This window comes from Camellia sinensis, chromosome 3, assembly GCF_055761805.1.
Source record: "Camellia sinensis isolate YWXY chromosome 3, ASM5576180v1, whole genome shotgun sequence".
Classification (NCBI taxonomy): domain Eukaryota; kingdom Viridiplantae; phylum Streptophyta; class Magnoliopsida; order Ericales; family Theaceae; genus Camellia; species Camellia sinensis.
The window spans coordinates 41,280,736-41,306,066 of record NC_138963.1 but is presented as its reverse complement, the minus strand read 5'-3'; the positions used below and the strand labels follow the sequence as shown (position 1 = coordinate 41,306,066).

Below are 25,331 nucleotides of genomic sequence, written 5' to 3'. Positions count from 1 at the left end.
TTATGGTATATTCATTCTTTCTTCTGTGTTTTTGCCCCATGATGATAAAATTGTAGTTACCATCATGCCATTTCCAATTTTACTCTATTTGTATATATATGCAAGTCGATGATTGACTTGTTCAATAAGATACCAAAGTGGATGATTGACTTGTTTCAAACTAGAAGCCATCGCGGAAAATTTTACACGGACATTGAAACTGTCATACTTAAAAATCAGACAGACATTTTTACAAGTGGTTTACTACATCAATTGTGATTTTTGCATCGAGTTAAAAGGGCATTACCGATTTAAATAATTTAAACATTACAACAATTCTTTGGATTTCATGAGGGAGCCAACACTGTTGAACAATTAAAACCTTCATTGGATGGTTATAAAACTGTTATAAACACACAAACCCCCTTAAAACTGCTATATCATCAAACTAGAATTGAGAACATTTCCCCATCTAAGTAAATTTCACAAAATCACGAAATTTAAACTAAAAGGCAGCCTATTTCAACTTACATTTTACAAGCCACACACACTAGCATCTATAATTCAGAGGGGGTGGGAGATGAAGACAATACCTAGTATAAGCGCACGAATGTGCAAACATTCATACCACATTGCAATACACTACAATCCTATCTTGAATGGAACAAAATTAGAGAACCAACCATTGCTAGCGTTCTCTTCCCAAAAAAATTTGACCCTATGCATCAAATAGCAACAAATAGTTGCCTCCATAGTTAACTCCAGCCTCAAATTCAGCAGATCACGCCTTGATGAATATATACGATACAGGAGGCTCAATTTCACTTGTGCAATAAGCGTATTTTCTAAAACCGGGAATAGCATACTCCTTGTAAACTTGAATTTCAGCTCAAATTGCCCGAGTTAGGCTGATTCAACAGGACAACCCCATTTTCTTCACTAGTGGAGAGATTTAAAATAGAATGAGTTTCCAAATTAAACCCATTTTTCTTGACTGAACCTAGATGGCCTTCTCTAGAGTTTGTTGCTGTCTTTGTTGGCTCAGAGATTTTCACAGTTGGCTCTTCAGAAGAAACTTGATGAATCTGCTGCTGTTGTAGAATTTCCATGCATCTTAAAGATGGCACGTCACCTTTACAAAATCTCTTCCACATTTTCCGGTATGTTGATTCCAGACCAAGAGTGAATTTTGATCCATCACAAAGGGGAGACTTAGACATGAGATCTCGCAGACCCGTTCTCATGTTTGAGAGAGCCGTTACGTCTGAGGCCAATTTCAGTGCTAATTGGACATACTCATCCTCATTCTTGGCAACCAGATGGCCTAACCCTGTATGCAATAGCCATGAAAGTCACTAGTTGTTAGGATTTAGGTTATTTTACTAGATACATGCTGCAATGGGAATTGCATCAGCAAGAACAAGCAAACCAAATAAAAAATAATAATAAAATAAATAAATAAACAAACAAACAAGTAGATGTGCACACACCAAAATTGGTGATATCTGATCAAGACCTGAACTCCAGTTGCTGAGCTTGAGAGCGGAGAATTGTACTTTGTCAAAAACCAGGAAATATAAGGACTAACGGGAAGGAAAGGTGGATGACAATATTTTATTTTCTTTTGGAGAGGAGGAAAAAGTGGTTAATTTGCTTTCCATTGTAAGAATTTTCTAAATGATTTCTGGTCTTAAGGTAAATGTGAACATAAGTACTTCGGTAGGATTAACCATTCACATGATACATTGCATAGGGGCGTGGCAAATAAGATTCAAGAAAAATAGGGGATTTTTGTTATTTTATCTTTGTTCCAAGGGGTGTGGAAAACAAGATTGGAAGATGATCAGGGATTTTTTTTGTTAGAAGGTAGTTGTTGTGGGTACAATCATGCACTCGTCCAACGTGGAGAACCACGCCATCTCCACATTGGCATCTCCTAGTGCTGTAGCACAATGTGTCAACCTTGTGAGGTGGCCACATCTCCTTTATGTCCAAAACATCTAAGGTTGGACAAGCCTAGATCACCTCACTTAGTTCAGCCAAGATTACCCCAAGCAAGCAATCAACGTAAGTCGATCTCTAATTGGTTGTCTCCGTGACTTCTCCAAAATGTTAACAAAAAGATAATTGGTTGTTTCCATGACTTCTCTAATTGGTTTTTGCCATCATCCACAGTAGTGGTGAGGAGAAAAAGGATCATTTGATCAGTAAGGAATTAGGATGTAGTTCCCAAAAGATAAAGAAAGTCTTGCTTTAGGAAAACATTGCAGCTAAGAATATTGCGCTACTTGGAAAAGAATTATGGAAATTTTCTTTGGAGCGTGAATGCTTATGGCATTCTGTTATTAAGAATAAGCAATAGTTTCAAGCCAATGGTTGAGATTCTTACATGGTGAACTGGGAAAATTTTCGGATCTCCATGGAAATCCATTTGTCAAGGTCTTTCACTTTTATCTGTTTTTTTTTGGTTTGTTTATCTGTGGGTAAAGAAGACAGTATTCGGATTTGAAAGGTTAAATGGAAGAGAGGGACCGCATTTAAACCTTTTGTTTCCCCGTTTCTGTCGTCTATCATGCTCTCACAATGCCTCTATTGATTCTATGGCTTCTTCTCAATTGGCTCCAATTTCTTAGAATTTTAATTTCTTCAATAACCTTAATGATTGGAGGCTAATGAATTGGCCTCTTTATTGTCTACTCTTGATGTTTCTTTGAGACCCCAAGATTACTGAAAGAAACTAGTGAACTATTCATTCATTGGGATCATTCTATCGTAACTTGTAAGTCATCATTTGACAAGATTATTAACAACTCAAATACACCATTTTTTTACTCTCACGAGAAGATTTGAAACGCAATTGTGCAACTTAAAGTATTAGTGTGGTCTATGGCACATAAGAAACTCCATACTAATGGCATCATGGTTCATAATGTTGCATAAAAGGAGGCCTCATTGTCATTTTCCCTAGCAACAATCCCAATTTAAAGAAAATGTTGTGCTATGTGTAGAAGGGATAAGGAGAGTATAGATCATTTAATTTGCATTGTCCAATGGCTATATGCCTCTATGGGACAAACTATTTTAGCTGGTGAAGATTGATTGGGAGATTTTGATTGACTACGGCGCAATGGTCTAATTAGGAAGGCTCGAGTGCTTTGAGATTGTGTAACAGTATTGTTTTGGGGGTGAATTTTCAAGAATAAATCAGAAGAATTAGCAAGGACTATGGAATAAAGTGTATTATTGCCTTCTTTTGGGGCTTCAGTTTCATCTCCTTTTGAAGGAATCTCTTTGCTTTTTTATTTTTAGAGATTGGAGAGTGGTGTGTGATGCATAATTTTGTTTTCTTGGACTTACCATCCAATGTTGTATCATATTGCACTACTTTTCTTTAATTGAACTCTTCTTTCATTCTTGATAATAAAAAAATTAATAAACAGCCAATTCAAACAATTTAAAAAGAAAAGGTCAATACTTTAACAAAGGTATAAGAAAGGACTTCTTAAAAAAAGTATTAGAAAGGGATGCTTCTCACCAACTGTACTGAGAAGACTCACACCAACATTATGGGCATGTACTGAACCTCCCATAGTGACACATGGAACTCCCATGTACAAAGATTCACAAGTAGTAGTTGTTCCCGCATATGGGAAAGTATCCAAGCTACATAGAAACAATAGGATAAGCATTAGACATAACAGAATTGGATAAACAAGAGAACTACCAACCCAATGGACAACAAAACCTCTAAAATGTGAGGCATGAAAATAATCTATTCAAAGGATCACTTGATTTGTTCTAATTCTTAGTAGGAACATCAATTTATTCCACAACGAGGCAAATGAATCAAAACCATAGGTAGATAATAAATCCATGCCTTAAGACACAAGGAGACAGATAAATTACAAACACAACCGAATTTTCTTCATCATCAATAGAAGCGAAATAAAGTTTTAATGCTAAAATACTTATTAAAAAAATGTTTACACTCGTATAGACATATTTTAAACAGGAAAAAAGAAAAAAAGAAAAACGGAGCACATTGAGAAGGCAACAAATAAATTTTGAGTGACATAGGTCCACGTGTTCTCTTATTCTTTTGCTGGGCACTCTTGTTGAAATGTGTAGCCAAATGCGTAGGACAAAAATCCCGTATATTATTACATGCAACACGAATACATCCATTAATTGAAGTATTCACCTCCATAGCTACTAATCTAAAACAAAATTGACAATGTGCGAAGGATTGGGACATAAACTTAAGACAAGGGAAAAAAAACTGCAAGAGAGAAAGAGTATTAATCAATACCAAACAAAATCATAGGCATTTTGCACGCTAAAAGTAGCAGCAGATCTGGTTCCCGAGCATTTCAAGGAAAAAAAGAAAAATGAGGAATGAAAATTTTCTTAGTGATATAGTAAAGAGAGCAAAGTACTACCTAATGTCCATAAGAGCATACGATTGCATATGGTCATGATTGAGAAGAATTAGAGGCAAAAGATCAACTCGTTGGGATTCCAAACCTAACTGCTCCAGTGTTGAAAGGAATCTCTGCCTTACACTATCACTACAGAAAGGCTTACACTTTACAACAAGTCGAGAGTTTGGAACTGCGCATAAAATCCTAGCCCAGACTTGTAGCACTTTGGTCGTTATCTGGTGAGAGGAGGGAAAACATAAAATCACAGTTTATCAGCAAATATAATGCTTCCATCATATATTAAAAGATACACTTAAACACAGATTTCTTGTTCCATTCCAATCAATACCTTTGCTAGATTGTTAAAGCTACCAAAAGTAATGAAGCCATTGGAAAGAGCAGGAGTTGGAGATACAGGCCCAGCTTCAGGAGATGGTGTATAACAAAGGAAACATTCTGGTAAGCGAACTAACTCTTCAACATACCTGCCATTTAACAATGCAATTAATGTAAGAGATTTTACATTGTAAATCCATACTAATCTTTCCTAGGAATTAATACTTGAAAACAATGTGCTGAAAAATGAAAACATCACCCACACCCACTTGTGTCTCGTGTCAGGAGAGTCAGCCAATGCATCAGTGACTCTATAATCAATGGTAGGCAAACCAGTCGTATTTGGGTATCCAATCCAAGTCACCTAAAAAAGAGGCAACCAACAAGAATATTAGAAGCCAAGCAGGCACCAGAGTAGAAATCCAGCATCAGATCCACCACGTGCAGGCTAATCCAACGTGGGTAGTTCAAAAGTATTCTAGATGCAAATCCCAAAGGTCTCTGTCACTACCAAATTAGGCTAGTTCTAGTTTTGTAAATTGACCAACATAAAATAAATAAATAAAAGTCAACATAGAAAGAAAAAAAAACAAGTAATCTTGTTAAACTCTAATGGCTTCCTCATTTTTCTCTTTGCTCCAGCTTACCAGCTGAAGGACCAGTCGCTATGCTTCCACTTGCAAAAGTTTTGTGCCAACAAATATCCTTGAAAACTGATTAACCATATCAAGGTTTTTACAATATAAATAAATAAAGAGTCAAATTAAAAGAACTGCCTTTACAAAAAGAGAAGTCATTTAATACTTTTCCAAAATATACATATATATATATCCACGGCCTGTGAGACATACTGTATGCAAACAAATCATTTTCTTTTTAAGGCAAGAATTGACGTGCACAGCCACCAAATGAGTGATTATGTCCAATCCATTCTGATGAGTCAAGTCCATATTACCAAAGGGCAACAGCCATGACCAGATGTAATCTATCTACTTTGCAACACATTCACAGTGACTTGAATTGAAGAGGTAAATCACATCCAGGGGAGCAAATGATATAAATTAAAAAAAATCCCTTAACCTGAACTGGTGCTGGTCGGCATGCCATCATTCCCAACTTATTATTAGCGGTATGACCCGTAAGTTCTATCAAGATATCAACTTTATCTTCTCTAACCATGCTTGCAACCTTCTTCTCATCAATCCCATAGATATCTCTCCATATCCCACCTTTTTTCAAAACCTTGTCTCTAAATCTGTTAGTTTTTGCGTCTGCCTGCGACGTCGAACGGAAACAAATTTATGGAACTTTTTCTCCACACAGGTCAGTAAAGTACTTATTTTGTAAATGCATCTATAGATAAACAGAAAATTTTAAGATATTATAGTTTAAAGTTGACCAAGCATGCAAAGTAGTTGCAAAATTACATTTCAAATTGGCATGATATGATGCATAGTTGCAAAACCTAAAATACATGGGCAGGTGATGTTAACAGTTCTAAATAAATAAATCATACAAAGGAAATACCTTCACAACTGCTGAATAAACCACCACCTTGTGATTTGCATAGTCATGATATACAAGAGGTGCTTCAATGAAATACGATACAGAATGAGTAAAATAATCAGGTGATACATATCCAATAACAAGTGGTCGTTCTGGATCTTTTGGATTTTCCCATGAAGTGTACTGTGGATATAACCTCATAAAGCGCCTACCCCAATCTCTGCAAGTATACATTTCAATTAGACAAAGCCTCATGGCAGCTAAAGCTTCACATATTTTTCAGTAATATAAGCATTTTAATACTTAACAAAAATCAAAACTCTGAAACATATAACAAACACTGTTAAAATAAATTGATGACTTAATAACAGAAAAATAATAAAATAAAAACATGGCCCTCTTGGAGTGGGGGAAATTCAGCGGGGGAAATTCAGCGAATATTCTACCTGAAACTCCAACGCTGAATCATTCAACACTAATAGAATTGGTGTTCCAATGCCAGTTCTCTAGTTTGGTTTCACTTAGGAAATGCCTAACTAAACTTTTTCATGAATTATAATCTCCAATTTACAGCCAAGAAGCTAACTTCCTTTACGGAGACTCCATCATTTAAAATGGCATCATTACACTAAATCAATCAATGAGATAATCCATAAAAGCTATGTAAACACAACTAAAAGCTATGCAAACCCAACTAAAAGCTATGCAAACCCAAGAAGCTAACTTCCTTTACAGATTTATGCTGTTAATAACTCATTTGGACTTTCTAAAACTTGAAATCCTAAAACTTCACGACTTCCACTTTGTGAATACTTGAAACTTCTAAAAGTAAGACACCATGGGCTCTCAACTCCCACTTTTCTACCATCATATAATGCATACAAAATAAAACCATTTGCAATTCTTTTCGTATAATAAAATACGAATGTGTCTGTGATGTAAAATATAAATAATTTGTTCAAATTTTGTATATATAATTTATAAGTTAGAATGTAAAAAGATGGACTTTAGGGTTAAGATTTAGGAAGAAGAAGAAGAAGAAGAGAAAAGAGAGAAATTTTATATCTATTGAATAATCTTCCAGAACAGCCACTTTACATCAGTAAGTCAAATATATATACAAACCCTAACATAACAATATGACCATCGTACCCTCAACTTAAGTAAATATTAACAAAAGAACAAAATAACAAAATAAGTATTCTAACACTCCCCCTCAAGCTGGAGCATAGAGGTCGAACATGCCCAGCTTGACGGATAAACGATAAAACGAAGGCCGAGCCAAAGGCTTGGTTAGAATATCACCCAATTGATCCTCAGAACGAACATAAGGAGTCACAAGTTGTTTGCGGAGTAAGAGATCACGAATAAAATGACAATCAACTTCGATGTGCTTGGTGCGTTCATGAAACACAGGATTATTGGCAATAAAGATAGCAGCCTGATTCTCACAAGACATGGTCATAGGAGTGGGAACAGAAAAGCCAAAATCTTGGAGAAGAGACTGAACCCAAAGCATCTCAGAAGCAGTATGAGCCATGGCACGATACTCAGCCTCGGCACTAGAACGAGCAACAACAGTCTGTTTCTTGCTACGCCAAGTAACAAGATTACCACCAACAAAGGTACAATAGCTCGAGATGGAACGGCGATCAGTCTTATTACCAGCCCAATCAACATCATCGAAGCCAGTAACAAACAAAGAAGAAGATGGGCGATAGAGCAAACCCCGACCTGGAGCACGCTTTAAGTATTGCAAGATACGACACACAGCCACAAAATGGGATTTACGGGAAGCATGCATAAATTGACTAACCGCACCCACGGCATAGGAAATATCGAAACGAGTGACGGTGAGATATATTAACTTCCCAACCAACCGACGATAACGACCAATATCGGGAAATAAGTCGCCGGTGTCACCAGCAAGCTTGACACTAGAATCTATGGGAGTATCATTGGGGCGAGTGCCTAAGAGACCAGTCTCAGTAAGAAGATCAAGAACATACTTCCGTTGAGAAAGAAACAAGCCCTGAGAAGAGCGGGCAACTTCAATCCCAAGAAAATACCGAAGATGGCCCAAGTCTTTGGTGTGAAATTGTTGTCCCAAATACTGCTTCAAATCAATAATACCATCGGAGTCACTCCCTGAAATGATGATGTCATCCACATAGACAATAAGAACAATACTCCCAGTAAACGAGTGGCGAACAAAAACAGAGTGATCAAAGGTGGAACGGCGAAAGCCATAGGCAAGCACAACAGCACTGAAGCGATCAAACCAGGCACGAGGGGACTGCTTAAGGCCATACAAGGCCTTCCTCAATCTACAAACAAGATGCTCTTGGTCGGGAACAACATAGCCAAGGGGCTGATCCATATAGACCTCCTCTTGGAGATCACCATGAAGAAAGGCATTCTTGATATCAAGTTGATATAAAGGCCAAGATTGATTAACGACAATAGAGAGAAGAATCCGAACAGAATTAAGACGAGCCACAGGAGAGAAGGTCTCCAAGTAATCAACACCATAAGTCTGGGTGTAGCCTTTAGCTACCAGGCGAGCCTTAAGCCGCTCAACAGTGCCATCAGGAAGATACTTAACAGTATAAATCCAACGACAACCCACAATAGATTTGCCAGACGGCAGAGAGGTAAGTTTCCACGTGTGATTCTGATGAAAAGCATGCATTTCTTCATCCATGGCATGCTTCCAACCAGAGATGGATAGAGCCTGTTGAAAGGTGCGGGGAATGGAAATACTAGACAAGCTACAAGCAAAAGAGTAAAGACCAGGAGAGGGGCGATCATAAGAAACGAAATGAGCAATAGGATGTTGAGTGCAAGTTCGTGTACCTTTGCGAAGTGCAATAGGAAGGTCATCATATGGCAGATCAACAGGTGGAACAGGGGCCTCAGACAAAGAAGATGAACTGGTCGAGCCATAAGACACAATGCGACGAGCTTGAGACCGTATAAACCTGCAAAGGAGGGGATATGGGAGGAGCATAAGAGGGAAGAGTAGGAGTGAGAGAGGCTGGCTCTCCCTCACGAGAAGAGAGAAGATCAAGAGATAACTGTTGCCCAGAGGGAGAAAAAAAAGGAGTAGACTCGAAAAAGGTAACATCTGTACTGACAAAGTAGCGACGGGACTCAAGATGATAACACCAATACCCTTTCTGAGTGCGAGAATAACCTAAGAACACACTTGTGGGCTCGAGGAGATAACTTATCCAAACCAGGGTCAAGAACATGGACAAAGGCCACACAACCAAAAATGCGAGGAGGCAAGGAAAAAGAAGATGTTGTGGGATATAACAGAGAATAGGAGATGTGTGTACAACACTAGAGGACATGCGATTGACAAGCAAACAAGCGGTGAGAACTGCATCGCCCCAAAACTGTTTGGGGACATGCATACTAAACATCAGGGTGTGAGCAACATCTAACAAATGGCGGTGTTTCCGCTCTGCAACACCATTTTGAGGAGATGTATGAGAACAACTAGTTTGGTGGATAATACCATGAGTATCACAAAAGGTAGTTACAATAGATTGCACATATTCTAAGGCATTATCAGACCGAAATATCTTAATACGTTTGCCAAATTGAGTAAAGATTTCACTATAAAACTTAGAGATGATGGAAGGCAAATCAGATCTTTGTTTCATTAAAAACAACCAAGTCATTCGAGAGTAATCATCCACAAAAATAACAAAATAAAAGAACCCATTAACAGCGGGAGTTCTTGAAGGACCCCAAATATCTGTATGGACAAGAGCAAAAGACTCAGACACACGACTAACACTACGACTAGGAAATGAACTACAGTGATGCTTCCCAAATTGACAGGCTTCACACTCAATCTGAGAAATATGACTCAAGCCCGGAATAGCTAACTTGAGCTTGGCTAAGGAGGGATGACCCAAGCGAAAATGCCACTGAAGAGGAGATCCACTAGCACTCAACACAGCAGATGAAGGATGAGGAGAGGTCTCAGTGTCCAAAAAGTATAAGCCATCATTCTCATGCCCCGAACCAATCATCCTCTTGGTCTGGAGGTCCTGCAAAACACATGAAGTAGGAGAAGGTTATTGAACAATAGAGAGCTTGAGTCAATTGGCTAACAGAAAGCAAATTAAATGAAAATTTAGGAACATAAAGACCAGAAGGTAAGGAAAAGGATGGAGTGGGATGGAGTGGACCTTGACCACAGACAGGCCGAGAAGATCCATCAGCAAGTATAATGGTATGATCAATAGGTCTAAGAGTATCAAAAAGAGAGGAATTACCAGAGATATGGGAACTACCACCAGAGTCTAGGAGCCACGCCTGAGAGAACTTAGCCACACAAGCAATATTACCTGAACTAGCCATGGTAGCAGTAGAGGATGAAGGTAGATTAGGCTGGAGAGACTAGACAAGAGCAGTAAGCTCACTAATCTGAGTAGTGAGTGTCTCATAAGAATTAACTGGAGAAGCATCAGAGCCAGTGGATAACAAGGAAGACTGTGAAGATGGAACATCCATAACCTGATGAACATGATCGGGTTTGCCATACTTCTGCCAACACCAAGGTTCAGTATGACCTAGGGAACCACAATTAGTACACTTGCGATCGCTACGTGTACGAGAACTAGGTCCACTACTACCTCGGAAACCACCACGGGAGCCACCACCACGGGAACCAGCCCCACGAGAACCCCGTGAACCAGAATAAGAGCCCCGTTGACTAGATGTGCCAAGAAAACCCCCTCGAGTAGACCCACGATTAGCACTACTCGAGACTAATGCAAAAGATGACAAGGTAGAGGACCTAGAGATGGATTGGGGCTGCCCCAAAGAAGAACGTAACAGCCGAGAGTAGGCATTGGCAGCAGAAGGTAGGGTCTCACTGGCAAGAATCTGATCCTTAAACCCCTAATCCAGAGAGTAAAGAAGCCATCATGAACTCCTCCCAATGTTGCTTCTGTTTGTTCACATCAGTAGTGAAGGGACGATGCTGCAATAACTGATCCCACAAGATCTTGAGACTACTATAATAATCAAGAAGGGACCAACCAGACTGGCGCATAGCAAAAATCTGCTCATATAGCTCATAGACCCAAGAGACATTACTCTGATTTGAAAATGATTCAGCAAAAGAGTCCCAAATTTCTTTAGAGGTATCACAAAATTCCACGGTAATAGCAACCTGTGGTTCCAAGCTATGCCAGATCCAACCCATAACACAGGAATCCTCACTACACCAATCATCATAAACTCTGTCATCAATGGCAGGAAGGAGTTTGCTAATGAAGCGGGATTTCTTCTTACCACGTAAGAAAATTTTTACAGCATGAGCCCAAGCCAAATAATTGGCACCATTCAACTTCTTGGTAGTAATAGATTTGGGTATGTCATCATCTTTACTCACAGCCATTGCTTTGGTCTCAATTTCAGCCATGATAGTCAATCACACAAAATATTCAACACAAGAGTATGAAGGCAGCAAAATTTTTGCAAATAGGACTTATCCACACCAATCAATACGTATAACCAAGAGTATAGCCACTGGAACTAGTTCAATCAACAAGAATTCAACAAAAATCAACACTGTAAAATCAATCAGACTTTCCTAGAGAAGTTTCAGTCCCTATCCAGTAAGTTTCAGTGGGGGAAAGCTGGAAAATAACACTACCGACTGTGTAGTAGCAGAATAAGGCCAAAAAACGAAGCAAACATCAACCCAACAGTAGCAAATCAACAAATTAATGGCAAATAACAGGGAAGGGAAGAGTTTCGGCTCCTAGAGAGAGAATTCCAGCAAGTAGATTCAACAAATAACAGTTCCAAATCCAGATTTGTCAATTGAGACCAAAAAAACCGAAAAACATTCAAAAATTGAAAACTCACCTCAGGGATGTTCAAAAAATTCCACAAAAATCACCATAAATCTGAGGATTAAATTTCGAACCTAGGGGTGGAAGACCCGTCCGTACAGTGCTTACGTCATGCTGACATCATCATACGACTGATGACATCAGCACATCTCGGTCACCTCCAATCAATCTTCAAAGTCAGTAGAAATCTTTCTAATGAAGAATAGATTGTTCTGATACCAAGTTAGAATGTAAAAAGATGGAATTTAGGGTTCAGATTTAGGAAGAAGAAGAAGAGAAGAGAGAGAAGAGAGAAATTTTATATCTATTGAATAATTTTCCAAAACAACCACTTTACATCAGTAAGTCAAATATATATACAAACCCTAACATAACAATATGACCATCATACCCTCAACTTAAGTAAATATTAACAAAAGAACAAAATAAGTATTCTAACAATATACATTAAAAGATATATGTTTATCAGCGTGTTCCTACTCTTTGTCTAATCTTCTAGTAACTTTCATGATGGCGTTATCCATATCATGTTATATTTGTTCCCGTGTTTGTATCCGCACTTCTTAGTTGATGGTGGAATGAAAAAGTTCAAGCAACAACAAAATTTGAAACTTATGCAATAAAACATAAATGAAAAAAGGGTTGGAAGATTTTCTTTTATTTTTTTGGTAAATAATAGAATTCATTAAAAACGAAATTAAGGGAATGCCACAAAATTAGAATAAGAATAAGAAAAAAAAGCCAAAAATACTACTAACCCCACCTCCTCAAGTATCAAAAAGCTCAACGTAATCCGAGACTTACTCAAGAGAAGGGTTAACAATACCCTACTCCCAACCAAGCAATAAACTCAAGAACAACTTTTAAGCTCATACAACTAGTCCATGGGATTTCTATTACTTGATGATGTTTGCAATTGTACCCCAATGGGAAAGTGCACCCACAATACTAAGGATTAAATCCCACAACCACAATGAGATCTCCCCTCTTGCTTCAGATTGGACATCTGAAAGGTCAAACATGCACAAAGCTCTTGCTAATAGCAAGCTCTGGGACAGGTAGTGGGTACACAACATGGCCCCCACTTTTTGTGGAGAAGTTGAATCTCGTGACTTGAATCTGTGACACAGCTGGGGTAGGTAACACTTACCATAATGTCAGCTCATGATAAAAAGAGAGAAAAAAAAAAAAGAGAGAAAACAAATTGAAGATTTCATTATGCATTTTACTAAAAGAAGAATGAGAGAATGAAAGGATATGGATTATCTTTATTGGATGAATACTTCTACTGTTAAAAAAAATGTTCATAATGGATTAGCCAACACATTCAAAGAATTTGAATGCAAATATATAGTAGTTAATTGAACCTGTGAGCCTCAAATAGTTTATCATCGGTTCCCTCATGTATGTAATTCATTGCAAGTAATCGGTTCTGCAAGAAATTGTCAATAAAATACTGATAAGAAAAAATCTGTTAAATGAACCCAACAAACAAGAAAACAGAGAATTATTTTAGCAAATTTCTCAGGACGCACTGCAATTAGCGAAGTTGTTCATAATTTGAGATGCATTGAACCAGTAAAAACTACTTAATTTTTCATTAAAAATCAGAAGTTTCAATAAACTAAAAGATCTATATTGTGAGCTTACGTGGCAGCTTATGTGGCTCATGGAATTTGGGAGCTTATGTGGCCCTAGGTTTTTACTGAAAGATCCATATTGTGACAATAAGGTTCCATCAACATCGCTCATAATATAGTTCAACATGATAGAACCCAGAATATTGAAGTTGACAGACAATTTATTAAGAAAAAGTTGAGCAAGGTTTTGATTTGTATGTCCGTTAGAAGATGCATTCACTAAAAGGCTTGGTAGTAAGAATTTTCACCCCATTATTTGCAAGTTGGGCATGATAAGTATTATGTGTTATGTAAACTTGGAAGTGTATTTGTAGTTACCAATTTAATATTAATACAAGAGGATGATGGAGAGAATCCTAATTCACTCTCTCTCTTCCCATTCCAGCATACAATTTCTCTTTTCTTCTCTATTCTTCTTCTTATTGTTAAATCTAACTAAATTTAACAATAATTCAATGAACCACAAATTTGGTAATTAAATACTTACTATTTTCTGTTTCCTCTAGAAAATTTAACATTAACTCAGTGAAAAAGATTATTGATTGTTATCTATATAGACATAAAATTCCTAGTAAATTCCTATTTTAAAAGCATAAAGTATTTCTTCATTGCATCATCTCAATTCACAGAGCCAAAACTATTTGGCTAAATTCTAATAACCTCCCGCAAAATCACATTTCAAATGAAATTTTCATGTAAGACAAACAGCAAGGAGTTAACATTCAGAATCAGATTACACGAAAAATATGCAACAGTACCTGGCCTGCATTGCGTGAATCAGGATCAATCTTAAGGCATTGCTCATAAGATTCAATGGCCAGAGTTATATTGCCGGCATCTCTATAAAGAACCCCTATACAAAAAGAATTTTAAGAAACTAATCGATAATAAAACTGAGAGAGAGAGAGAATTTCAAAACAGAACATTATTTTTGTGTCCAAATAAAAAAAATGTGTAAGACTGGAAACCCTAGGATACTAGATATCACCACTAAACAGAATCAACAGACACAATATGTAGTATTGATTTTTCAAATGCAGTGTCGGCAAGCATTCTTTTTCTCTTCTTCTTCTTCTTATCTCTTTTTTGTTTTTTTGTTTTTTCTTTCTTTTTGAGGTAAATTAATAAAGTGACAACAAAGGGGCACATCCTCCATCCATACACTAGGGGTCTACAAAAAGCCAACTATAATCCATCCACCAAAGATAACTCTCCCATAAAATCAACAAACGCAAAAGAAGTGTCACAAAAATTCCCTTTCAGCCAAAAATGAAAACAACGTAAAAGAGCCAATTCAAGTTTGTGAAATACAATCCCAATAAAAAATAAAACCATTAACTTCAATATCAAATGAAAACTACATTTATGTAACCTTGAATTTTGGCAGAGAAGCAACATTCATAAATACAATCTTTTTTTTATCCCCCTTGACAAGTAACACCAATAATACCAATGACAACCAAAAGAGCAGCAATAACTGCCATGTTAACAAAAAGAGGAAGTGACAATGCCAAAAACATGATGACCACAGGGTGAGAGAGAAACAAAGAGACCTAAGTTATTATACGCTTCCGCATATGTAGGGTTTGCAACAATAGCTTTCTCAATCATGCTTGCAGCAGCATCCATTTTACCCTGTAAAAATAAATAAAACGTAAAATCGATCAGCAGCTGCATATTGTCCTTTCCAAAAAAAAAAATTTTTTGAACGGGTATAGGTACTGAACCTGGACAGTGTAGACGACACCAAGATTGTTCAAGGACTGTGAGAAATTTGGTTTGATGGATAAAGCCAACTGCAGAAGAATAAATAATTGTTATAATATCAAGCGCACAATGATTTGAGACTTAAAATTTGCACATAAGCATCATAATTTTGCCTGATAACACTCCACAGCTTTATCGAGGTTGTCACGGTCTTTGTATATCACTCCTAAATTGTTGCATGCCTCTGCACAATGAGGATTGAAGTGGAAAGCAAGTTCATAAAACACAATTGCCTGCACAGATATTAAATAAATATTCTCAAGTTCTAGATTTGAAATGCATCAAATTTCTCATTAAAGCAACTAATAGAAAGGAAGAAAATGAACGATGATTTCAAAAAGGAAAAAATAATAATAAAGATAATGTACTTTCTAGTAGAGAATAATGTTTGAGGAGATCAGTTTCATTCATGTGAAGTTTGCTTCAGAATGGAAGACATGAAAAGCATAGAGATAGAGAGACACAAAAGTTTTATTTCCTACAAATTTACCATGTCAAACTTCAGCATTTCCCCATATGCAACACCTAGATTATACATGGCATCAGCATAGTGCCAATTATAATACAGAGCCTTCTCGTAGTATTCCACACCTTGGTCAATGTCTCCCTCCAATTTAACCTGCATATATCATGAATTCACAATTTAAAAAAAAAAATAAAATTGTGAATGATAAAAAACCAGAACAATATGATTTCTACAAGCAAGTGTTTAATGTAGGAAGATAAACTACTACAAATGATCCTTGGAGTTTCTCTCCTTCTTCCTTAATATAATCTGTTAAAATCCACCTACTCTCCACCACCTACTTCACCCACTTAAACCTACTCCACTAAACCTAACCCACTACACCACTACCACCTCACCTACTCCACTAAACCTAACCCACTACACCACTACCACCTCACCTACTCCACTAAACCTAACCCACTACACCACTACCACCTTCACTTCACCTACTCCTTACCTACTACACACTCACCCTCTTCTATATATAGGAATCATGAATCATTGTAATACACATCAATATATCAATCAATAATAATACATACAATTTATTCTCTCTCTTTCTCTATACATTATTTCTTACATGGTATCAGAGCTGGTTTAAAACCTAGTATTTTCGCTTCCCCGGCGGGCGGCAACCTCACCTTAGCCGCCCGCCGGACCTCAACCTATTCCGCTGATAAAATCAACAAAGATTTGTGCAACTGTAGTCATGTGTGAGGCTGATGGAGAAGAATTCTTCACCTCATATGACGAGACAGTCTGGAACTGGAAACACTGCAACATTCTACTCTGGAATTCTGCAGCAGCTAGATTATAGCTTGGTTGAGTGCCAAGCTTTGGTTCTTCCACCCACTCTTGAACTTGCCCAGCAAAGTGTGAAGGTTCATGCTTGTGTTGGAGGGACTAGTGTGCGCGAAGATCAGCGCATTCTCTCCAGTGGGGTTCATGTTGTTGTTGGTACTCCTGGTCGTGTGTTTGACATGTTGCGGAGACAATCACTTCGCCCTGTTTACATCAAAATGTTTGTCTTGGATGAAGCTGATGAAATGCTGTCACGAGGTTTTTAAAAATCAGATCTATGATATTTTCCAGTTGCTGCCACCCAAAATCCAGGTTGGGGTGTTCTCAGTTGCTGCCACCCAAAATCCAGGTTGGGGTGTTCTCTGCCACAATGCCACCAGAGGCTCTTGAAATCACCAGGAAATTCATGAATAAGCCTGGAAAGAGAAAAAGCTCATGCTAGGATTTGCGAAGTGATTCGCTGCAGGAATTTTGGCTTTGGATGAAACCCTTACCATACTCCACTCATTCTCTCCAACTGTTCTAACTTTTTATTTTTATTATTATTATTATTATATCAAATAATCAATGCACTCATGTTCCCCACTAACAGTGTCCACTTTTGACCCAAACCATTTTCAATCCATCATTTCTCCTTCACCTTTTGCACTCCACTCACCGACTCTCTCTCCACTTTATCACATGGGTTTGTCCCTCTCTCTCCTCCATTTGATTTCAAAAATCACTTATTTTTATTTATTTTTTCCAAGTCACTTTTCCTCTTTTTTAAATACCCCACTTTATTTTTGAAACAATCGCACTGATGTTTTTCATATAATCCATCTATAAATATTTTTTATCTATTTTCTTTCTCCCTTGTTTTCTTTCATTTTATTTTTTATTTTTTTCAACAAAACACTCCCAAAACAAAAAAAAAAAAAAAAAAAAACAACATTTTACAAACTTGTCATTTCTTCATGCCGGGGATCAACCCCGATCAGCATTTTACACCATAAAAAAAAAAATAAATAAAAATAAAAAATAAAAAAACACAAAACAAAACAAAACACAACCAACACAAATCGGAACAGTGGGATTTTTCTTCTCGCCTATTCCGCCGGTCTTTTCTTCTTGCCACCGTCTTGGGCGGCCCTTGCCGGTGTTGCCTCCGTGTTTCCCACTCCACTGGGCATGATCACTACTCCCTGCTCCTCCACTGCAGCATATGGCGGCCCTCCAAATCGGAACATAAAACTGGCCTTCCGCTTCAGCTCCTTGTTTTCCGCCTTTAGCACACTTATCTCTGCTTGCGCATCTTTATACATGCGTTGGAGCAGAGCCAGTTGGGCGTTTAACTGCTGCACCTCATTTGTCCTACTCTGCAGCCGGTTCGACAAATTTGTAACCGCCGTCATGGTTTCCACGCATGACTTCAGAGTATACTGATTAGCCTCAATATCAGTTTGCACCGCCATTTTTTGCTCCACCGACCGCATCGGAAAGTTCAATGGAGCAAAACCAGAGGTGTTTGGTTGAGGTTCACTGGCCATCGCACCAGTTATTTCTCTTGTGGACTCGTTCAGTTCTGGAAAGAGCGTGAGCAGACCATGGGAAGAGGAGGCCATGTTCTGGGTAGCTGGACGGGAAGAAGAGGCCATGTTGCTGAGTGTTTCAGAGACGGGTTGGTTACAGAGTATTACAGAGTTTCTCAGCAAAGGAAGAGTTTGTTTCAGAGGATTTTCAGAAGTTTTTTGTCTGCCTCAGCCTCAGCCTCCGTCTTGGTTAAATAGCCGAGGCAGCCACGCGCATCGCGCGCCTCTTGCCACCAGACAACAAAACGGGCGCGCAAGCCAAGGCGCCCACGTGCCTCGCCATCATGTCTGGCACACCTTTTGATGAATTGGGCACGCCTTTTGATGGCACGCCTTTTGACAAAATTGGGCACACCTTTTGAGGGTGCAACTTCTACAACGGTCCGACATGACCCTATAAACTGTCCCGACATTAATTCCGGTTAGCTCCTTTATGGGTCCGACAAGACTCTGTAAACTGTCCCGACATAGATTCCGGTTAGTTTCTACAAGGGTCCGACAAGACTCTGTAAACTGTCCCGACATAGATTCCGGTTAGTTTCTACAAGGGTCCGACAAGACTCTGTAAACTGTCCCGACATAGATTCCGGTTAGTTTCTATAAGGGTCCGACAAGACTCTGTAAACTGTCCCGACATTGATTCCGGTTAGTTTCTACAAGGGTCCAGCAAGACCCCATAAACTGTCTTCTACAAGGGTCCGACAAGACTCTGTAAACTGTTACAACAACTGTCACCACATTGTCTGCTACAACGGTCCGACATGACCCCATAAACTGTCTTCTACAACGGTCCGACATGACCCCATAAACTGTCTTCTACATCGGTCTGACACCGCCATCCAGTGTCCTCTACACCGTTATGACACCGCCATCCAGTGTCTTCACCAATGGTCTGACACGATCATACTGTGTCTCTTATCCTCTTTTATTTTTATGTATTTTCTTGTTTTGTTACTCTCTCCAAACTCAAGTTGGTTAGTTCCTATCCCCCTTGAGTTTGCGGGGGGCTGTTAAAATCCACCTACTCTCCACCACCTACTTCACCCACTTAAACCTACTCCACTAAACCTAACCCACTACACCACTACCACCTCACCTACTCCACTAAACCTAACCCACTACACCACTACCACCTCACCTACTCCACTAAACCTAACCCACTACACCACTACCACCTTCACTTCACCTACTCCTTACCTACTACACACTCACCCTCTTCTATATATAGGAATCATGAATCATTGTAATACACATCAATATATCAATCAATAATAATACATACAATTTATTCTCTCTCTTTCTCTATACATTATTTCTTACATAATCCATGTTTATTATGAGGGAATTTTGGCACCATTGCACTATGTTGTTTCTCAAGACCCCTATAGGTGAACACTAAAAAGTAAAATTTATTTTTGACATCAACTTGTGTCATCTAAATAAATCTAATATGTGTCATTGATGAATGGAAGACTAACAATTATATTGAAGAAACATGAAATGTGTCATAGCACAAAATCACCAAAAAATTGCATCAACTAGAACTAATCTAACATTAAACCATCCAAATTATTGACCATAGTACTGCCAGGAGTCACAAATCAAAGCCTAAGAAAAAATATGGATACGGGACACGGACACGGACACGGACACGACACAGACAAGCAGATACGGCTGTGGGGGCCGAATATATCTATTACGTACGGAGGCCGAATCACTTGAGGAAAGAAACCAAGTTATGTATTAAACGGCTCTATCCTTAGGGACGGAGGCCGAATAACCTTAATCGGCCGAAGAATCAGCTGTAGACCTGGCCGAGTACGAACAATTAGCCAAATGAGGGATTATTCATTGGACGAAAGGTGGGCCCAACCATCAACATCAAGGACGACTATAAATAGGAAGAGCATCAGCTAAGAGTGGGCATGTAAGAACAAGTAAGTTTAACTTAAGATATAAGCAACCAAGAGAGTATACACTGACTTATCCATCGGAGTGCTAATTCCGACACCCCCGACCGGAGTGTTCATTCCTTTTCAAGTGACTAGCTGAGGATCTCGAGCGTCCTATTGGATTCAAAGCGTATTTCCAAACCACTTCTCCACAACAGCATTTTTCTAAAAGTAGGACTAGAACATGTAGAGCACTTTTCCAAAAGTAGGACACATACACGTCAAATAATATATTAAAATTTTATTTTATATATGCATATATAATTTTATATAAATTAAATAAAATCACTTTTTTCAATAAATAGTTTTTGTCTAAAATAACGATTATACAATTGAATTTTTATTCTCTAACATGTGGCCAAAAATTGGCCAGGTCGAGGATCTACTACATTAACAAAGCCAACAAGGCACATGAGTCTACAACATAAAAAAAAAAAAAAAAAAATTCAAAACCATCGCTTTGACTTCTCCCTTTCACAACTCATCGACTATGATTTGTACATTTTGTCTCTAGATATGTCTCTGCAAGCTCAACTTGAGCAACTATAGCCTCCCCTCCACTGAGGGCTTGGGTCTTGATGAGGTGTCATCAGTCTAGGAAATCAATTCTGATGGGGGCTTTTGCGAGGGCTTCAATCACAATTAGGTGTGGTCATTCTAGGGCATCGATCGCAATGGGGGCTTTGGCGAGGGCTTCAATATTGATGGGTGCTTCTATCTAGGGCTTCAACAAGGGTTTTAATTGTGGTTGTTAAAGCCTTCGATCTAGGGTTCCAATAACACTGGCATCAATTGCAACGAGAGTTTGTTTTATCCATGGTCAGTTTCTTTCAATAAATTTCTTTCTTTTAGAGGGAAAAAATAAATAAATAAAAGCAAGTGTCCGGCAATGTGTCTGGTCTTGTCCATCACATGTCCATAATTTAAAAAAAATAAAAAAGAAAAATTGGATACTATTTTTCGCTTCTCAAACACAAGTCGGTGACATGTTCGGAAGTATGTGTCTCAGACATCTGGGACAATAATACACGAGATGATAGTGGTTCGGTGCTTCATAGATCAAAGCTAATATTAAAATTGTCAGGGGATAGCAAAAGTTCTGCAGGTAACTATGGAATGCAGTTTAGCATGTGACTAGATGATGATTATTTTTGGCACCAACAATGGTCTCAAAAACTACCTTTGTTCCTAAATCTGTCAATGCAATTGCCATGTTGTTCTTTGCAATCTCGAAGTTTGGAGACACAGCAAGACACCTGAGAAAGCACAAGCAAGAAGCATACATGGCACTTATCAAAAATAAAAAATAAAGCGTACATCGCATCAGCAAATACCAAATATTTTTAAGCACCAACACAAAACAAACATAATTCCTAAAAGGTAGATAACCTCTCATAACAGGCAATAGCTGATTCCAAGTCTCCACGATTCTTATAGATGACACCCATGTTGCAGTAGGCTTCAGCATACATGGGCCTCTCTAATGCAGCCTTCTCATAGCAACCAAGGGCCATATCATATTGCATCATTTCAGAATAAACAACACCAAGGTTATAATATGCAGGCTGCACAAGCAAGGTCAGTGCATTACTGTGGGTACATGTATATTTATGAAGCAAGGAAAACGCTGCGTCCATGAAAAATGAGACTAAAAGTTGGAGGACTATAAATGTACAGCATAATGCGGATCTATTTTAATAGCTTCGTAGTATTTCTGTATTCCCTCCTGAGCGTTGCCAGCAAGCTTTAAGCTAGTTCCGAGATCTGTCAAAACAATTGCCAGGTATTCTGCTGCAGGTTTGTATGAAGGGTCCACTCTCAGAGCCTTCTGATAAGACTGCATCAAGTGAAATTGATTGAATGTAAGAAGTAAACACGCAAAACTTTCGCAAGAACTAATTATTCTGTAGATCAAATGTCAAAATCCAATGTACCATGTGTAACTGCATACATAGCATAATAAAAATGCACTTAAAACAGAAAAGAAAATTGTGAATGTTGCATGCATATGAAGCCTAGCCCAAACAAAACATTGCTCAGTCTGGACAGGGCTCAAGAAAAATGATCAGAGTTTATGTCAATCTAGATCAACTAAATCTCCTCATTACAGCAAAACTCTCATTGCTACTAACATGTTATGCAAAATTATAAATCTATTTCTGTACAGGTTGGGGCAAAGGAAAATGAATGGAGACAAGCAAGAGGCACAATAATCTTCTGCATGCTTTACAAGAATCAAAGCATGGATCAAACTTCTGCCCTTCACATAACTGATATCTATCAGCACCATAAAACTAAGCAAATGAAACAGTAGTTGATGACTTTTAAGTGCATCATATGAGAAACAACGTATAAAGCTATAACCGAATTGGGTTATGCAAGTAAATGTAGCACAAAATTCCTATTAAACTCAAAGCAATGACAACCTCATTCAGAATAATCATCAGTAATGACAATGAATGCATGGAAAGGAAAGTGTGTGCTGAATATCAGTAAAGCCACTGATTAAATAACCATCACGTTAATTATCTTTCTTCTTGATGAGAGGATGATGAGTATAATGAGCATACCTCAGCAGCTTCAATGAGCTGGCCCTCATCTTTGTACACGATACCACAATGAGTAAGAGCGCACACATTTTGCGGTTCCAATTTGATTGCTTCAGCAAAACTCTCGAAAGCAAGCCGTCCCATATTTTGCATCTGCAGGCAAATCCCTTTGCCAATGTGAGCATCAACATTTCCACAATCCTTCTCCAATATACTCTCATAAAGAGCAAGAGCGTCAACGAATTTGTTCCTGGAGCGAAGAATGTTGGCATAAGATAAAGCATCCTTCCCTTCAAATTTCTTTTGCCCAGGACTAATACAATCACTAGAGTTATTGGTACCGGAAGCAGGCTGCTCTTCTTTCATGGACCCATTATCTCCAACCGGGTCCCTCTCTTTCCCATTACCAACATCCTTTTCCATCCACGCCATCTGGATAAACTACAATCTCACTTACCTAAACAAAAATATTCAAAGTAGGAAATTGTAAGTTCGGATTCAAATCACAATATGGATGTGCTTTGCGTTCTGAAAAAAATAAATAAATAAAGGTATACTTGTCATGAATTAAAGGGCAAACCTATATCAACTCTAGATTCTTTTTTTCTTCTCTTTTTTTTTTTTTTTTTTTTTTTTTTTTTTTGTACATCAGAATATAAATACAACTCACAAAGTGAGAGAAAAGTCCCACACGGTGGTAGAGAGGAGTCAAACCATTGACTTCCTAGTAGGTGCAAGGGCTATGGTGTTCTATGTGATTCACGATTCATGCATAGATCAATATGAATCTATGGGTGCATATGTTTTGGGATAGCATAAATGGTGAATCGTTCGATTCAAAATTTGATTCATGTTTTATGATTCATGCAATTCTTGAAAATAACCTATAAGAGTGTTTGGTATAAAAATAACCAGTAATAACTATGCATGGTTTGTTGCCATTTTGGTAATCAAAGTGTTTAATATGATTCAATCAAATTCAATCAGATCAGATCTAACATGTTCTTATCAGATCAAACAAACCTTAATGTGTACTATTTAGGCTTCTTTTCTTTTCTTTTTTTTCCATAAAAATGTCAAAATACATATTTGAATGATGGTTAGGCTAAAGTAACTTGCACCCATGAATTATCTATTTTAAAACATAGTTTAATATGATAGAGGTCATGTCAGTCACACCCAACGGTTCCACATCTTCTTCTTTTTTTAACTTTTTTTTTAAAAAAAAATAAAAATAAACATACACTCATTTTCACTTGGTTTCCCTTCTTATTCTACTCTATTTAGGGTGTCAATGTCCATTTTTTAAATGTCAAGAGATAATATATTATGGTTGGTGGGACTTTAACCCACATGTCATCCTATGAAGAGAATGCCTTCCCAATTAAACGGTCTAAATGTAATCATGTTGTTATATAAGAAATAAATATAACATGGCCAAAATCTTGTTTTTTTTTTCATTTTTTTCACACACGCACATATATATAACATACGCCAAAATCAATACGAACTTATACGATTCACAATTCCCAAAATTAAAATTTCAGTTCACGGTAAGATTCTCGATTGACAGCTATGCACTAGCCAACTGGGCTAACCCCATTTAATTTAATTATAGATTATGCTACACCAACTACATTTATTTAGATTACGCTACACCAACTAAATTTACTTATTTTTTCCAACGCTATTTATACCACACAATATATACATATTCAATTTAATATAATAAAAAAAAAGTTTAAAAGAAAAAACCCAAATTCTACAATTTTGGTATTTTAAATGAATAGCCTTGATTATTAACCAATGGTCAGCTAAGCTTTGCTTCACAACCACGCAATAACTATGTCCAACCAAACCAATACCATAACAAGCATCGCAACCAAACACTGATTCCCGTAAACCCCAGTTCCACAGAAAACACATAATTAGGGTTTTTATAGAATAAATGCAATTCAAAGTCAGAACACACACACACAAAACAAATTAAAAACAACAAAGCTCAAGAAATTAGGAATTAGAGAGTGAAAGAGAATGAAATACAGATTCAAAGCTCACATTCAAGGTCCACAGCTAGCGCCACTGCACAGTCGCGCGATGAGAGAGAGAACTGTCTGAGAACGAAAGTAAGAGAGAGAGAGAGGGGGGGGATAGTGGCCTGCTCTGTCTCCGACGCTGATTTGATGTCTCCACACTACGGGGAACAACTGACCTCATAGTGCTCGTCGGTTACCTACATAGCCTTCCTTTTTTTTTTTGGTTTGGAAAGAGTTTTTTGCTTGGTTTTCTTTTGGTTTTTAGCTAATTTAAATTGGTTAAATATGTTTTTTTGAAAAGAATTTTTGGTTTTTTTTTTTGGTTTTTTTAGGTGTGATGATTGTAAATGAAAATTTGATAATTTGTATTAATTTTTTTGAAA

The 25,331-nt window shown here is 37.8% G+C and overlaps 1 protein-coding gene across 2 annotated transcripts; it reads right to left on the bottom strand.

Annotated features, from left to right (window-relative positions):
• Positions 1-346: 346 nt before the first annotated feature.
• On the bottom strand, positions 347-25,331 carry LOC114293983 (putative UDP-N-acetylglucosamine--peptide N-acetylglucosaminyltransferase SPINDLY). Of its 2 annotated transcripts, none has more exons than XM_082919590.1 (18): positions 24,971-25,331; positions 22,934-23,369; positions 22,039-22,200; positions 21,753-21,928; positions 21,544-21,619; positions 16,022-16,150; positions 15,645-15,764; positions 15,492-15,560; positions 15,318-15,399; positions 14,523-14,617; positions 13,492-13,556; positions 6,264-6,462; positions 5,817-6,011; positions 5,000-5,100; positions 4,750-4,885; positions 4,419-4,636; positions 3,515-3,642; positions 347-1,309 (listed from the first exon to the last, which is right to left on the bottom strand). In XM_082919590.1, exons 2-18 carry the CDS (start codon positions 23,342-23,344, stop codon positions 864-866), a joined length of 2,808 nt encoding a protein of 935 aa, XP_082775716.1. In that variant the 5' UTR covers positions 23,345-23,369; positions 24,971-25,331; the 3' UTR covers positions 347-863. The 2 variants fall into 2 exon arrangements, with proteins under 2 accessions (XP_082775716.1, XP_028093892.2); XM_028238091.2 differs by having other exon boundaries at positions 5,006-5,100.

Bases quoted from the DNA above. Each gene is read 5' to 3' on its own strand.
- LOC114293983 (XM_082919590.1), bottom strand. From the start codon at position 23,344: ATGGCGTGGATGGAAAAGGATGTTGGTAATGGGAAAGAGAGGGACCCG. The intron at 14,618-15,317 runs GTCTCTTTGTTT...CTTTTTGTATAG, and splicing joins GGAAGCGTATAATAACTTAG to GGGTTCTTTATAGAGATGCC. The intron at 3,643-4,418 runs GTAGTACTTTGC...GTTTCTATGTAG, and splicing joins TATGCTCTTATGGACATTAG to CTTGGATACTTTCCCATATG.